The sequence below is a fragment of the Myotis brandtii genome, unplaced genomic scaffold, assembly GCF_000412655.1.
Source record: "Myotis brandtii unplaced genomic scaffold, ASM41265v1 scaffold1770, whole genome shotgun sequence".
NCBI lineage: Eukaryota > Metazoa > Chordata > Mammalia > Chiroptera > Vespertilionidae > Myotis > Myotis brandtii.
Genome location: NW_005356556.1, coordinates 77,309 through 93,051, shown reverse-complemented (window position 1 = coordinate 93,051; position 15,743 = coordinate 77,309). Strand labels below are relative to the sequence as shown.

The window sequence follows — 15,743 nt, the reverse complement described above, 5'->3', positions numbered from 1 at the left end:
ATAATAAACACATCTCTAGAGCCGGTGCCACAGAAGTCTTATTCAGTGAACCCCTTTCAGTAGGTAACAACACTGCTCCATGCGCCCTCTGCTGGCAATTCTGGGCTTGCTTCCTTCTTTCTCCCCCCAGCCTCCATCCTCCCTAAACCCCAAACAGTATAGTTTCTCATCCATTTTGCAAGCACACCTCTTTGGTGCCTAACTCTCTGGAAAGCCTGATTCTAAGCTCCATTATTTAAAAAAAAATTCTCTTCCCGGAAACGGTCCTCTTTGGGCCTCAGAAATTTCTTATCTTCTCTAAGCCAAATACTATCACCAACCCCCTCTCCCCCAACAATTTGGCTGAAGGAGAATAACTCCAGGACCTAGAGGCCAGAAGGCCATGCCATGGGCACTGTTTCCTGTTTCCAGGGCCTCTCTCTCCAGTGGGAGCAGGATTCTCAGGAGGCTCAGATGCTCCTATGATGGCCCTCAACCTACTCAGGTCCCATTTCCCTGCCCTGCCCGGCCCTGGGACAGCAATGAGCTCAGTCAGCCTCCTTTCTCCCTGGCTGACCTTCCCAGCCCCTGTTTTCTATCTGAGTGCCCGGACACCAGCTTCTTCCCCCACCACCACCCCCCACCCAGACCACTTATTTTGAACCAGCCTCTCTCTCATCTACCTAACACAGTTCTGAATATCCAGCGTGAATTCTCCTCTACTGCTTCCTCACCAGACCTGAACTGCCAGCCCACCTGATGCCTATCAGAAGAGCCAGAATCTACTTCCCACCTGGGCAGGACCAGCTCAGTGCCTTCCAGCCCAGCATCCCCCCAAGAACTCAGCCACTCAGCTACCTCAGCCCCTTTCAGCCTGGCCTGGCCGCAGGTCCTGCCTCCCCCTGCTGGCAACCTGGGTTATGGCACCTTTGTGAGCCAGAGGGCTCCAAGCTGCATGGCTGCAAAGTGTCACTTTGCCATCCAACAATAGATCAAATGTCCTTCTATCTTTGTGGCAGGAACAAACAGGCTCTGTCCCTGCCATTGGGACACTTGCCATGATGAGGAATTTCCTCTAAATTTTCCTGGTTCCTCTCCTCCACCAGGCAGATGGGTTTAGCACAGATAGGTCTGTACTTGGAATCCACAAGAAATTTTGTCTTGAAAATAATTAAACTCTCAGTGTTTTCTCTTTTTTAATTTATTTATTGATTAAGGTATTACATATGTGTCCTTATCTGATCTCTCCTCCTTAACCCCCACCCTCTCCTACCTTCCCTCTGAGGTTTGATGGTCTGATTGATGATTCTCTGTCTCTGGATCTGTTTTTGTTCATCAGTTTATGTTGTTCATTATATTCCACAAATGAGTGAGATCATGTGATATTTGTTTTCTCTTTATTGTACATACAGTTTCACATGCCTGATTGTGTTTGATTCCAGAATGACAGTGTGAAATGGACACCTATGTGTCCTGAGTTTTTCAATCCACTCAGTGGAGTCCATGTCGGAGGTGAGGGAGGAGGCAGTCAGGGCAGCCTTATCTTTACTTACAGCACAGGTAGGGGGCATTAGCCTCAGCCTGCAAACCCACAAAATGCCACATTTCAAGTGCAAGGCAGCTCATTGTGACCCAGATGACCCTATTTCAGAGGCCTGTGTCCTCCAAACAGCACCACCCGTGGCTGGAGTGACAGAACACAACAAATTCACAACAGCTGCACAAACAAGGAGTCAAGTGGGACCCACATTGAAAGGAAAAACAGCTTCCTTAAAAAGAATAGCAAATGAACCACAAGGATATGAGAAGCGAAACCCAGCACATTTAAGTGTAAGCTGGAAAGCAAATAAAAGCTCATTTTTCACTAGACCATCCCTACCTCCATGTGCCATGTGTTCCCTGGGGCTCCCAGCCCTGGTAGAAGCACAGGTGAGAGAAGAGCTGAGTGCACATGTGAGATGAGCAGGTGAAGAGTAGACAGTGCAGGAGCTAAGGGGCCACTTCAGTCAAACACGACCCCCAGGAAGGGCCGTCACACAAAAGAAATGGAGCCCCCGGACAGTCAGCATGAGGAGCTCGTCAGGGCCCCAGGTGTAAGGCAGAGCCAGCAGCAGAGAGTCCACGGGTATCCAACCTCAAGGGCAAGGTGTGTGCCTTGAAGGACAGCGCCTGGTGGGTCTGCCTTCCCCTGACACCTGATAGGAGTGCTTGACACAGGATGATGTACATTAGGAAGAAAAACTATTATAATCACTGAGCATCACGAGGACAGTGCTGCTCTTTTTTTAGTTTTGTTTTATTGCTTAAAGTATTACAAAGAGTATTACAAATGTCTCCTTTTTTTCTCTCCCCTTGACCTTCCGCTGGCCTCCCCTCCCCCCGCCCCAGTGTCTTGTGTCCATTGGTTATGCTTATATGCATGCATACAAGTCCTTCGGTTGATCTCTTACCCGTCCCCCGCCCCCCGCCAACCCTCCCCGGCCTTCCCACTGTCAGACAGGGCTGCTCTTGACAATACATGTTTCCTTAAAATGATTTCTAAGTATGTTTGCATTTATTTCTCCCTGTTTGATGTAATGATTTTTATTTCTAGAACCCTTATTCTATGGAAGGTCTAAATTGTGTGTGTGTGTGTGTGTGTGTGTGTGTGCGCGCGCGCACGCTCACGCACACGTGCACATTCGGAGGGAGTTATTCATAAAGGTACTTACCACATCATCAAATATATAAAAGCCTAAGCAACCAAATGACCTGAACAACTGGAACGACCAGTCACTATGACACGCACTGACCCCCAGGGGGGCAGATGTTCAATACAGGAGCTGCCCCCTGGGGGTCACTGTGCTCCCACAGTGGGAGCGCCGCTCAGCTGACAGACCCATCCCAGCAGCCCACAGGCCTGGCGGCAGTCACTCCCTCAGTAAACCTGCAGCTCCAATCTCCAGAGAACAGGTCAGGCGCCTACGGAACAGCACCACCAGCATGATCCTGCCAGCCTCCTGGAAGTTGGCCTGGGGCACCGAAGCCACTTCCCCTCCCTAGACACTCTGCAAGGAAGAAAGGATATAAAAGTGGCTGCCAGGTGGCTCCCAACAACCGGTGCAAATGTCAGCAGGACGGATCCGGATGCCAGGCCTGCAAGGGTGTCCCACCACCTGCCTGGAGGGCCGATCATGTCCTGGCCTCCCCCACCTCCCTCGGGACCCCACCCATGCATGAATTTTATGCACTGGGCCTCTAGTTATTTAATAGGGAAATGGTAGAATATGGAACATCATATTATGTATGTATTATGCAGGCCATTCACAGCTGTATTATCCACTGCTCTAGAGAACTAAGCTAAGGAAATTTTAAAAAGAAATAAAACTAGGCTAAGAACATTAACTAAAAAAAACTAAATAAACATTGGAAAGTCAAAGCTCACTAACTAATAAAAGCAAATTAAAATAGTAATAATTTTTTACTTTTCTGATTAGGAAGAATTTACAAAAATAATTATACTCAAATTCAGTTGGACATTGAGAAAATGGCATTTTCATACATTGTACATAAATCTCCTTTTTTAAAAAGTATAAAAGGAGTCTTTTACCTAACTATCAACCACACCAAGAAATTTGGACAAGATTATTTATTATAGATTTGTTTAAAAATCAAATCTTAGAAACGATGCCAATGTCTAGCACAGTGGTTCTCAACCTTCCTAATGCCACAACCCTTTAATACAGTTCCTCATGTTGTGGTGACCCCCAATTTCACTGTTACAAATTGAACATAATTAAAGCATAGTGATTAATCACAAAAACAATATGTAATTATATATGTGTTTTCTGATGGTCTTAGGTGACCCCTGTGAAAGGGTCGTTCGACCTCCAAAGGGGTCGCAACCCACAGGTTGAGAACCGCTGGTCTAGAACTAATTTAGGGATTCACTTAAAAAGTTACATATGAACCCAGCCAGTGTTGCTCAGTGGTTGAGCATCAACCCATGAACCAGGAGGTCACAATTTGATTCCCAGTCAGGGCACATGCCCAGGTTGCTGGCTCAATCCCCAGTAGGGAGTGTGCAGGAGGCAGCCGATGGATGATTCTCTCTCATCATTGATGTTTCTATCTCTCTATCCCTTCCCCTTCCTCTCTCTGAAAAATCAATAAAAACTTTTTTTAAATTACATACGATTGAACATTATGGAACCTATAAAGTTATGACATGAATTATATTTTGTCATAGGGAAGAATGTTCACCAGGTATATTTAAGTCAAAAGCAGCTTAGACATCAGTATACAGTCATATGTCACTCAACGATGGGGATACGTTCTGAGATTTTGTGAACATCATAGGTGCACTTACACAAACCTTGCCCACTACACACCTCACAAAACACAAGACTGAATAAAACACCGGGAAAAAGGATGCAGTCAAGAGATGTGGTACATGTGAGATGTATAAAGCTGCAGGCCTAACATGCACACTGTTTTATAGCGAACTTTTTTTAAGGGTAGAAAGAGCACACTCAAAAATAATGACTATCCAGGAGCTTCCAAAATATCCTTCAGAGAATGATATTAAGGCACCTCTGAGGATGTCCAGGATCCCTCAGAAGTACACGGCCTCCCACAGAGCCAAGAACAGCTACATGGTGACTGACTAGAGCAGCATCAAAGGGGAAGTGACCCAGCATCAGCTGGCAACTGCTTTCCCAAAAGAGCTGCATTGTTGGTGGCATGTGGGCCCCGGGGAGGAGGTGGGAAACGGCCTATGTTAATGTCCCAACATCCCAGAGGAGAAAAAAATTGTAACTGACGGAAATGTAATGAATTAGTCCAAAGAAGGTGTAACCAGCTCTGGGTATTGTGAAGCATATCAAGGTCTTATTAGTACAAATATTACAATTTATTAAAATAAAAATAGAAACATAAAAAAACTTGCTTGCCCCATCTACTCTCATACTGCTCCTCCCATCCAAATATTTTCTCTATCTCCATTCTTATTTAAAAAATTTATTGCAAAATATACAGATGTGAAAGTGCACAAAACATAAAGGTACAGTTTAAAGAATAATTATAAGGCAAGAACTATGATTAATGTCAAATAGACCATGGTCAACATTCTAGAAATCGCCCATATGTCTCCCCCTGGTCAAAATGCCCTCTCTGCTCTCCAACCCGACTTAACCCACTGTATTATTCTGCAGTTCTCTACCAGGTCTTACTCTCAGTGTTGAATGAGTGGCTTCAGTCCTTTGGATTTATGTATTATAGGGAGCACAGCAAGGATGTCCTTCTAAATCATCCCCATCCCTGGATAGAGGATGGGGATTTGGATGGTGGGTCTCATATCCTGGATGAAATAGGATCTTATAAGTTTCAAGCCAGATTCTGACAGCTCTCAACAAAATCAACCCACCAAGCCTTTCCTGCATACAGAGAACCCTCTGAGACACAAAGGTTTTCACCTTGAGCAGGAAGCAGCAAACAGAAGACCTCAACTGTCCTAGCTTTTACTGAGAGTTCCTTCAGGCTCAAGTGACCTAAGAAAGTTGCCATCAGTGGCACAGCCTTGTTCTTCCATTTTCCTTCTCTGCCAGCACCCTCCACCCACCCAGCAGAGAGAGCTACTCAATCTGCCTTGACAGCTTCTAGAAAGAGGTGGGAGAAGCCAGGGTTTCAGCAGATGGCCAGGGCCCAAAGGGTGAGTTCAGGCAGGCTTCAATCCCAGAGGGATAGGACATGAGGTAGCAGGCAGCTAGCAGCTTCTGTGCCTTCTTGGGATATTATTGAATTAGATGGGTTTAGGGTCCTGGGACGCCATGCCCAAAGCTTCTCTCCTTGTGCCCTGGTTCCCATTTCTGCTGACAACATGACTCAGCAGCTGTGGGAGATCCAGTGTTGCCTTCCCTCAGGTCACTGGCAGTTTGTAGACGAACCTCCTGGCCAGCCAGGGGTGATGAAACCTATTACACCAACAGAGGAATGGGAATGGGAACCCTCGAGTCCCCACCCTACCCTTCCTTCCTCTCTTGGGGATTAAAAGTGTGGCAGGAGGAAGCACCAGCAGCAACTGACTGGTCAGCCTTCCTGGGAAGATGCAGCAACTCCTGCTCCTGGTGGCCTTTCTCCTACCCGCAGGGGCTGGGGCAGGTGAGTGACTGTCCAAACCTGTAGAGGCCCAATCCCATCCCATAGACCAGGGGTCCTCAAACTACGGCCCGCAGGCCACATGCAAATACAAATATTGTATTTGTTCCCGTTTTGTTTTTTTACTTCAAAATAAGATATGTGCAGTGTGCATAGGAATTTGTTCATAGTTTTTTTAAAAACTATAGTCCGGCCCTCCAACGGTCTGAGGGACAGTGAACTGGCCCCCTGTTTAAAAAGTTTGAGGACCCCTGCCGTAGACTCTGGGCCCAGACAGCCTAGGCACTTCCTCACTGTGTGTCATTGGGCACAGCATTTGAATTCACAGCTCCCAGGTCCCTCATCTATAAATAGAAATAACAGCAATGCCCACCTCATGGAGTTGCTAAGACAGTTACATTAGTTAGTGTACATGAAACTCTTGGAATTGCCCCTGGCATGTAGAATGTGCTCTGTAACTCTGCTCTATGAATTTTTTTGCAACCCATATGCCAAAGCCAAGGAGACAAGGATACACAATAACAGTCCCCTCAGCTCATGTCTAGATTCTTAAAAAGCAGTCCATGCTGCTCATGAGCTGGACTCAGAAGGATCAGGAAGGTCCTTGAAAAAGAAAGTCCCAGGTAATTGCAGGGAGAAGCCACTCCAGAGGGTTCTGGTTGCGGACAGCAAGCTCTCCCCCACCTGAGAGACTGAACTGGCCTTGCCTGGAGCAAGGGTTGTTCTTATTTTGGAAAGGAGGGGAGCTAAGTTCTGGGGTGGGGACCCAGCAATGTTTCCTGTAAATTTCTGAAGCCCTCTCCCGTAATGTGGTACCCTGCGAACCCCAATTCTCAATACCTAATCCTAATCCTCCTGTCCCTGCATCATCTCTGTAGCCTCCTCAAATCCAGCCTTTCTGAAGTCACCACACTAGTGCCCTCACCCCTGGTTTAGCGAGCACAGAGATAAGTGCTGAATACTTCCTTCCAGGGCAGATCATCGGAGGCCAAGAGGCCCGGCCCCATTCCCGCCCCTACATGGCATACCTCCTGATACAATCTCCAGGGAGACGGAGCACTTGTGGGGGGTTCCTGGTGCGAGAAGACTTTGTGATGACAGCAGCTCACTGCTGGGGAAGGTGAGCCACTAAGGAGCTCTCAGGCGGCCATTAGGCAGGCCCAGGAATTAGTGTTCATGAGAACATATGGCTGAAAGCAAGGTTCTGGCAACAAGGGGGTGAGAAGAGGTTGGGTAAGTCCTGGGGACGGGTAACAGGCTAGTGTAAATTCTGGAGGAGAAAATGACACAAAAAGCATGCATTAAAACTCAAAAGATGACTTTGAACTATTTATTAATTTATCCTATTTATCAATTTATCCTTAAGGTCACTGTGTCCCCCACCACCCCCAGTTTAAGGCTTTGGAGAAGCAGAGGACACAGAGATCTCAACTCCAGAAACTTCTTGTCCTCTCACTTCCCGCAGCTGCAGTTCTGCTGCCCTGGGCTCTCACCTGCCCTGCACAGCTGGTGGACTTTAGCACATGCAGCTCATACCTACCCCTAAGCCATTTCTTTGCAGCACTATAAATGTCATCCTGGGGGCCCACAACATCAGGCAGCAGGAAAGGACCCAACAGCGCCTGTCTGTGCTCAGAGCCATCCGCCACCCTGGATACAGTCAGCAGAGACTCCTGAATGACATCATGTTACTGCAGGTACCACCTGCCTGACCCCTCTGGTCCTCCACCTGAGCTGGCTCCATCCCAGCATGGAGGCTTCATGGAGGAGGAAGCAGGGGCAGAGTCCCAGGGGTGGTGGGGTGAGGGCTGCATAGACATTCCCTGAGTGCCTGCCCTCTTCCTGCCAGCTGGAAAATAGAGCCAGACGGAACCAATTTGTGAGGCCAGTGGCTCTGCCTCAGTCCCAGATCAGACTGAGTCCTGGGTCCTTGTGCACCGTGGCTGGCTGGGGCCTGGTCAGCCAGCACAGGAGAACAGACACACTTCAGGATGTGCAGCTGAGAGTGCAGAGGGATCAGGAGTGCAGCCGTCGCTTTAATACCTTCAATGGCCAAACACAAATTTGTGTAGGCAACCAGAGGGAGAGGAAGTCTGCCTTCCTGGTAAGGCCACTGGCATCTACAACACTACCTGAGACGGGGGGCTGGGCAGAACAGGGCAGTAGGAACAGACTACATCCCCACAGCCTGTCTGGGGGCCAGACCAGAGTAAAGTGGGGGGTTTTCCCATCAACCCAGTCTCTGAGGGAAGGGGAGGAGCACGGGTCACACAATGGATACTCATGCAGTGTTTTCATGGGAAAGGATTAAGGTACCTTAACTTGGGTTGAGCTATAGACAGTCACCACAGCCAGGGTTGAAGCCTAACCAATGAAATACGCAGGAGCTTCACTTCTGCATCTGCACCAGCCTCCCTCCTCAGAGGGCCAGACCTTAGGGCCCCAAGCTTGGGAGGTATGGAGTTCGGGGGCCTGACTTGGTGTCCCTCCCTCTCATCACCCACAGGGGGACTCAGGAGGCCCAATGGTGTGTAACAATGTGGCCCAGGGCATTGTCTCCTATGGAAGTAGGAGCGGGACTCCTCCAGGAGTCTACACCAGGGTTTCCAGCTTCCTGTCCTGGATAAATAGCACAATGAGACGCTTCACACAACAGGGGAATCAAACTGAGACCTCCTATGACTGACTTTCTTCTCTGGGACAGCCGGGGTTGGCATAACTTAATAAATGACCATGTCTAGAGTCAAAATAATAACTGATTTTGCCTCATTCTGTACAAAACAAATGTATCCAGGACGAGTCTGAGCTCCTTCAGGAAAATGGGGTCTTTTCCTCAGGGCAAATGAACCTCCCACAATCCATCCTGGGGGACAGGATGAGCTACTTCCCAGCCATCCATTCCCCATCTCCCCTCCCCACACAGCTTTGGGGAACGTGTTCAGAAGGGACATAGAGGCCTGGACATTTCCTTCTCTGCCTTTTCTACAAAACTCACTGAGAAGAATGGTGGGTGCAGTGGAAATATAAGGGGCATTGGTGATGGTTGCAAAACAATGGGAATGTATTTAATGCCACTGAACTGTACACCTAAAAAAAATGGTTAGTAGGTAAATTTTTATGTTATATAGACTTTACCACAATTTAAAAAGTAAATTGTGATACAAAAGGGACAAATCTCTAATGATAGTAGACTTGTTTGGAAAGAGTGGGCAGCAACCTCCTCTGCCACGACCAGCAATGTTGGAGCTGCTTTTCCCTTCTGAGTTCTCGGGTTTCTGAGTCAAGAAGAAGAGGCACCACATCCAGCTAACATCACAGACCCCAGAAGTAGCTCCAACCCAGCATTTCCCTCCTGTGAGCATGGCACAAAAAGCAACAACAAATTACAAACTCCTTAATAACAACCTCACAAGAGCAGCCAAGCTTCTGTCCCAACACACAGCTAAGCTGAGGCACAGATGCCTTCTGCCCTTGGTCAGAGAAACAGGATTGTGATCAGCAGGTGTGAGGTCAGGTGAGATAGGGGTAAAGTGGGGAGGAAGGAGACCAGAGAGAGGCAACTGTCTGTCAATATTAACTGGATCCGTGGGGAAACCTGGGAGAATGGGGGCCTGAGCCATGTGTGGGGTGGAAGTGTAGCCCAAAGAAGCATCCCAATAGCTCAGAGGAAATAATCTATCAGAAAAATGTGATATCATAGGCAAATGTACAAGAAATTAGCTACGGAAATTGCTAGAATTCATGGTTCCATGTGACAAGATTCACTCAAATAAACATTTGCTTTGGGCCAAAGGTACATCCTCTCACCTTTGGTATTCTATGCTTCTAAAACTTCATAAATGTTATTTAATAGGTACTTTATATTCCACATTTATTTAATTAATCACTACAACATTGCAGAACATACTTGGGGTTTCCAAACTGAAGGTGGAGGGGGGCATAAATCGTCAAAGGTGAGAGAGCAATGACAGATCCTCAAAGGAACTGTCATGTGTGGAATAAGGAATGAAAATGAGAAGACACGTCACATGTTCCACCTCTGGGGAAAAGTGTCCAACGATACAGAAACAGCAGAAGCGTTTGGTCCAGTTGGAAATAAGATTTCAGAAGTCTTCTTCTATCCATTTTCAATTATAAAAGAACAAAGAGAAGTCATCCAAACTCTCAGGCTGATTACTTGTATTATAAGTAGAATCAGTCCTTGAAACTTTGCCCTCCAAAAGCCCTCAAGTACCTCTGAGAGGAAAACTGTGTGAGCAATAAGCCCAGTTCCTCACCAGGGACAGGGAGCCTTGGGGGACAGAATCTCTGTGTACATCACAGTCTTCACTGAGGCACCAGATTACTTGGGATGGAGGACAGGAGTGACCTGAGAAACTCAAAGTGAGTGGCAACATGTTGTTTTTCCTCTTTCAGTCTCTACCTGCATGCCCCCCAACTACTTTAATATTGGGGTCTTTTAAATCTTTGAAATATCAACAATTCGAGAATAACATTGGCTTTAGTAGGATGACCAGAAACCACAAAGTGAACTCAAGTGCATTTGTCTGTCAAATCCCTTCTCTCAAAATCTCATTCTGTCATTTCCTTATTTTTCTAGTACTCTTATCAACATCCCACCTCCACTTCATCCCCAATATCTGATCCTCACCCCCATCTCCAACAGTTTGCAGTTGCCTGAAACAACCAAGAACTTGATGGATGACTGGACTCTTGGCTAGTGTATTTTAGGAGAAATCAGTGGTTGGCACTTTTGCATTTATACCCCCCAAAAAATGGGGCTATCAAAAAAAAAATGAAGTTCTACAAAGAGTAGGATTGGATAGCTGCAGGCTCCTCCCCAGCCCGGGCCCTGGTCCGGGCTCATGCAGGAGGCAACCAATCAATGTGTTTCTCTCACATTGATGTTTCTCTCTGTCTTTTCCTTTCTCTTCCATTCTCTAAAAAGCAATGGGGAAAAAAAGAAAAAGAAAAAAGAAAAAGAAAATGAGAGCTATAACTCCTCATTTTCCAAGCTAAGAGTGGTTATCTAAACCAGATGCTATTGTCTGAGCCAAGAATGAAAGAGCTCATTTCCTAGACGTCACCTTCTCCCTGTTCCCACTCTCATGAGCCTCTCATCTCTACCAGGGCAGATACCCAGAACCTAATCAAGCCATTAAAGTGGTGCCTCAGAACTGCACCCACGGCCCTACTGGAGACTGGCTCCCATCCAGTCTCCTTCAGTTCATTGCCCCCTCTCACTCTGATTTCTAGTCCTTTGTACTCTTTTCTCTTTATCCTGAGGGCAAATGCCCTGGAATGGTAAATCTGTGTTGGGGTTCAGATTGCACTAGGCCGGCTCCTCTCCAGCTACTAGACCAGTGGTTCTCAACCGGTGGGTCGCGACCCCTTTGGCAGTTGAACGACCCTTTCACAGGGGTCACCTAAATACATCCTGCATATCAGATATTTACATTACGATTCATAACAGTAGCAAAATTACAGTTATGAAGTAGCAACGAAAATAATTTTATGGTTGGGGGTCACCACAACATGAGGAACTGTATTAAAGGGTCGCGGCATTAGGAAGGTTGAGAACCACTGTGCTATACAAAGCACATTTGAGGACGTTCATTCACATATTCATTTGTGGGTGGTTTGCTACCTGCCTGATCAAGATGGCGGGGAAGAAGCCAGAGTGTTCTGTTCAATGAGCTCAAATCGTTCAGGTCTTAGATCAGACCCTTCCTGGAAGTAAAGAGGACACAGGGGGTCTGAGAAGCTTGGGAACAAAGTGCATTTGTGGGTAGGTCAGAGAGAGTAATTTCCAGGTCTTCTAGGACAGTCTATCCTAAAGACGGAGCCTTTTCCCTTAACATGGATTTGAAGTGTGTTTGATTCAGGACAAGGGCTGAGCTCTTCCTCTTTATGGGAAAAAAACTGACAACTAAGCAAGGCAACAAGTCATGCTGCAGCCTGCCTTGCTGCCTACAGAAGCCTGCAGCCCTGCCTCATTGTGTTGGGTCCCTGAAGACCACTACAGACTACCCCAGCCTCTGGTCATCCCACTGTCTCAGGCCACCAGGCAGTGCCTATGAGCAGAGATCCAGGGCCATTTTCTCTTTCAGGAGAGATTAAATGGGGCAGAGAGGCCAGCCTGCACTCCAACCCTACACGGCATCTGTATGTTTCTATCATAACAAACAAGGCTGGAGCAGATGTGGTGTTTCCTGATAGGAAATGACTTCATGCTGGCAGCGGCTCAGTGCAGTGGAAGGTGAGGAGCACCAATGAGTCCTTGTCTTCCTGCGGACCCCTGGTACCATCCCAGGGCCTGTAAATCAGGAAGGTCTTTGAATACGCAGAACCAATGTCTAGTCAGAGGAGCCATTTGAGCTGCCAGGGGGCCAGGGAAAAGTGAGTGTGGATACAGGGGTGGAGCGTGTGGAGAAAGGCCTGGGTGGCAAGACAGGCTGCTGAAGAACTAGGCCTGGGTTACCACTGCAAATCAAAGAAAGGCCACACTGTCCACTTTTCCCTGCTCCTAATCTGGCTCACTGTCAGTCTGCCTTAGGCTAGAACTTCAACCTGCCTTTCAGAGATTGAGTTATAGCTCCTGTGACTTGTCCTATCCACCTTTCCTTTACAGCAAAAATGGGAAACCTCCCTGGTTCTGCACTAGGATCTCGAGCTTTCCACACTGAATAAAAAGAAAAAATACTTCAACTGCAGAGACCAGACTGAGGCTCCCCAGGACTGACTCACCCATCATCACTCTGGGGCAAGGCCAGAACTACACTGGGAGGGGGAGGGGTTCTTCCAGAGATTTGATAAGCTTCCATTTCTAGAGTAGAAATCACTGGTTCCCTCTTTATTCACTAAAATAGCCTATAGCTAATTGAGTGAATTTTTCTACAATCTCTAAATCTTTTTTAAAATATTGGATTCAGGAAGGTAGCCTCCTATTTAAAACACCCACCTTGGAGAAGTCTAGGCTGAAAAGAAGTGGCTTGCTGAATGTCTGTCATTGATGAGTGTGTTTAGACGATGGGAAAGTGTATGTTGGATATAAAAGTAATTTATAGTCATCATAGAAATGTAGTTAATCCAGAACACGCAAATAAGAAAATGAAAATTACTGAGAATTCCACCACCCAGAGATGATCATCACTGGTGCGTCTAAGCATGTTTTTCCCACTCTTTCTCTGTGTTCAGAAGGTGCTGCTTCTTGCACAGGGTTGGGATTGGGCTGTTTAGAACTCATAGTGCCTTCCTTCCCATTGCTCTGTCCTCTGCCATCACACTGATGAGTGCTGGGATACTCTGTTTGCAAATGATGTAACTTCTAGGCCCAGGGACATCAGAGACAAGATTCTCTAGACACTGGACCAGCAAAATGTCACCCACAATATAAAAGGGGGGACATCCAGCAGGTCACCTGTGCTCAAAGCCTTCCCTCACAAGGATTATAATTCAAAAGACAACAACATCCTACTACTGAAGGTACCACCTTGCTGAGTTTCAGGTGCACATGTACAAGATCGAAGAACTTCTCCAAGGACATCACGTTACTGCAGGTAAGGAAACCTCCTGCTGCTCTTGCTCTCCTGGGTCCTCATTATTTCTCCTCCCACTGAGACCTGTCCCTTCCCTCCTTCATATCCTGGCCACATGACCACTGCCAGTGGCTCAGGAGGAAGAAAGACAGTGCAGCCCCATTTCAGTATCCAGGCCCAGAGGCCATTGGCAAACCTGGGCTCTTTCCCCATTAGCAGTTGGCCAAAACCGTGATGCCCCCCTGCCTGTCTAGAGGGAAACCCTGGTAAGGCCAGGACAGAAGTATGGGCAGCTAGTGGTGGGTCACAATAGGCACTTCAGACACTCTGCAGGAGGTGGAGCTGACCGAATAGGAGGACCCTGAGTGTGAATCCCATTTCCCCAGATGCTAAAGATTTGTGTAGGGGACACAAGGATGATCAAGGTCAGGTCAGGTTTCCAGCGTTTACCTAGACAGGTCCCAAGAGAGAGAAACTTGGGGAGCTCTAGGATATGGGAGTGACCATACCTTCATGCCTCAGCCTAAGAACTAGCACAGCATGGGTCCAAGAATCTAGTCTCTTTTTTTAATATATATTTTTTATTGATTTCAGAGAGGGAGAGATAGAAACATCAATGATGAGAGAGAATCATTGATCAGTTGCCTCCTGCACCGCCCCCCCACACACACACACACACTGGGGATCGAATCCGAAACCTGGGCATTGGCCCTAATGGGAAATCAAACGTGACCTCCTGGTTCATAGGTCAGTGCTTAACCACTGAGCCACGCTGGCCAGGCAAGAATCTAGTCTTTCCTGGAGGGTTAGAAAGGATCAGCCATCCCCACAGCACAGTTAAATTAAAGAGACTTGGAGATCTGCAGGTCCTGCAGTTTCCAGTCCACTCAGTGGAGTCCATGCCGGGAGGTGAGGGAGGAGGCAGCCAGGGCAGCCTTATCTTTACTTACAGCACAGGTAGGGGGCATTAGCCTCAGCCTGCAAACCCACAAAATGCCACATTTCAAGTGCAAGGCAGCTCATTGTGACCCAGATGACCCTATTTCAGAGGCCTGTGTCCTCCAAACAGCACCACCCGTGGCTGGAGTGACAGAACACAACAAATTCACAACAGCTGCACAAACAAGGAGTCAAGTGGGACCCACATTGAAAGGAAAAACAGCTTCCTTAAAAAGAATAGCAAATGAACCACAAGGATATGAGAAGTGAAACCCAGCACATTTAAGTGTAAGCTAGAAAGCAAATAAAAGCTCATTTTACACACTAGACTGTCCCTACATCCATGTGCCAAGTGTTCCCTGGGGCTCCCAGCCCTGGCAGAAGCACAGGTGAGAGAAGAGCTGAATGCACCTGTGAGATGAGCAAGTGAAGCGGAGACGGTGCAGGAGCTAAGGGGCCACTTCAGTCAAACACGACCCCCAGGAAGGGCCGTCACACAAAAGAAATGGAGCCCCCGGACAGTCAGCATGAGGAGCTCGTCAGGGCCCCAGGTGTAAGGCAGAGCCAGCAGCAGAGAGTCCACGGGTATCCAACCTCAAGGGCAAGGTGTGTGCCTTGAAGGACAGCGCCTGGTGGGTCTGCCTTCCCCTGACACCTGATAGGAGTGCTTGACACAGGATGATGTACATTAGGAAGAAAAACTATTATAATCACTGAGCATCACGAGGACAGGGCTGCTCTTGACAGTACATGTTTCCTTAAAATGATTTCTAAGTATGTTTGCATTTATTTCTCCCTGTTTGATGTAGTGATTTTTTATTGCTAGAACCCTTATTCTATGGAAGGTCTAAAGTGTGTGGTGGGGTGAGGGGGTTACTCACAAAAATGTTTTATCCCACTGTTATTTAATAATAGACTACAAATTGGAATCATATTAATGTCCAAACAGGGAAAATGTAAAATATGGTACATCACTTTATGTATGTACTAGAGGCCCGGTGCACAACATTCATGCACTGAGCCCGACCTGCGCCTTCTCGCAGTCCAGGACCCCTCAGGGGATGTCCCACGTCTGGGAGTGGGTCTAAGCCAGCAGTCGGACATTCCCCGAGGGGTCCTTAGTGCTGCCGCAGAGGCAGGAAAGGCTCCCAC

General features: G+C 47.4%; 1 protein-coding gene across 2 annotated transcripts; it reads left to right on the top strand.

Moving 5' to 3' along the window:
• The first annotated feature begins 6,023 nt into the window (after nucleotides 1-6,023).
• Nucleotides 6,024-8,851, top strand: LOC102253776 (cathepsin G-like). 2 transcript variants are annotated; one of them, XM_005863371.2, is made up of 5 exons: nucleotides 6,024-6,117; nucleotides 7,087-7,234; nucleotides 7,676-7,811; nucleotides 7,964-8,218; nucleotides 8,621-8,851. In XM_005863371.2, the coding sequence occupies exons 1-5, from the start codon at nucleotides 6,063-6,065 to the stop codon at nucleotides 8,798-8,800; spliced, it is 774 nt and encodes a 257-aa protein (XP_005863433.1). In that variant the 5' UTR covers nucleotides 6,024-6,062; the 3' UTR covers nucleotides 8,801-8,851. The 2 variants fall into 2 exon arrangements, with proteins under 2 accessions (XP_005863433.1, XP_014392839.1); XM_014537353.1 differs by having other exon boundaries at nucleotides 6,056-6,121; nucleotides 7,172-7,234.
• Nucleotides 8,852-15,743: the final 6,892 nt, after the last annotated feature.

Excerpts from the sequence above, each read along its gene's own strand:
- LOC102253776 (XM_005863371.2), top strand. The coding sequence starts at position 6,063 with ATGCAGCAACTCCTGCTCCTGGTGGCCTTTCTCCTACCCGCAGGGGCT. Across the intron at positions 6,118-7,086 it reads ACCCGCAGGGGCTGGGGCAG|GGCAGATCATCGGAGGCCAA; the intron begins GTGAGTGACTGT and ends ACTTCCTTCCAG. Across the intron at positions 7,235-7,675 it reads GCAGCTCACTGCTGGGGAAG|CACTATAAATGTCATCCTGG; the intron begins GTGAGCCACTAA and ends ATTTCTTTGCAG.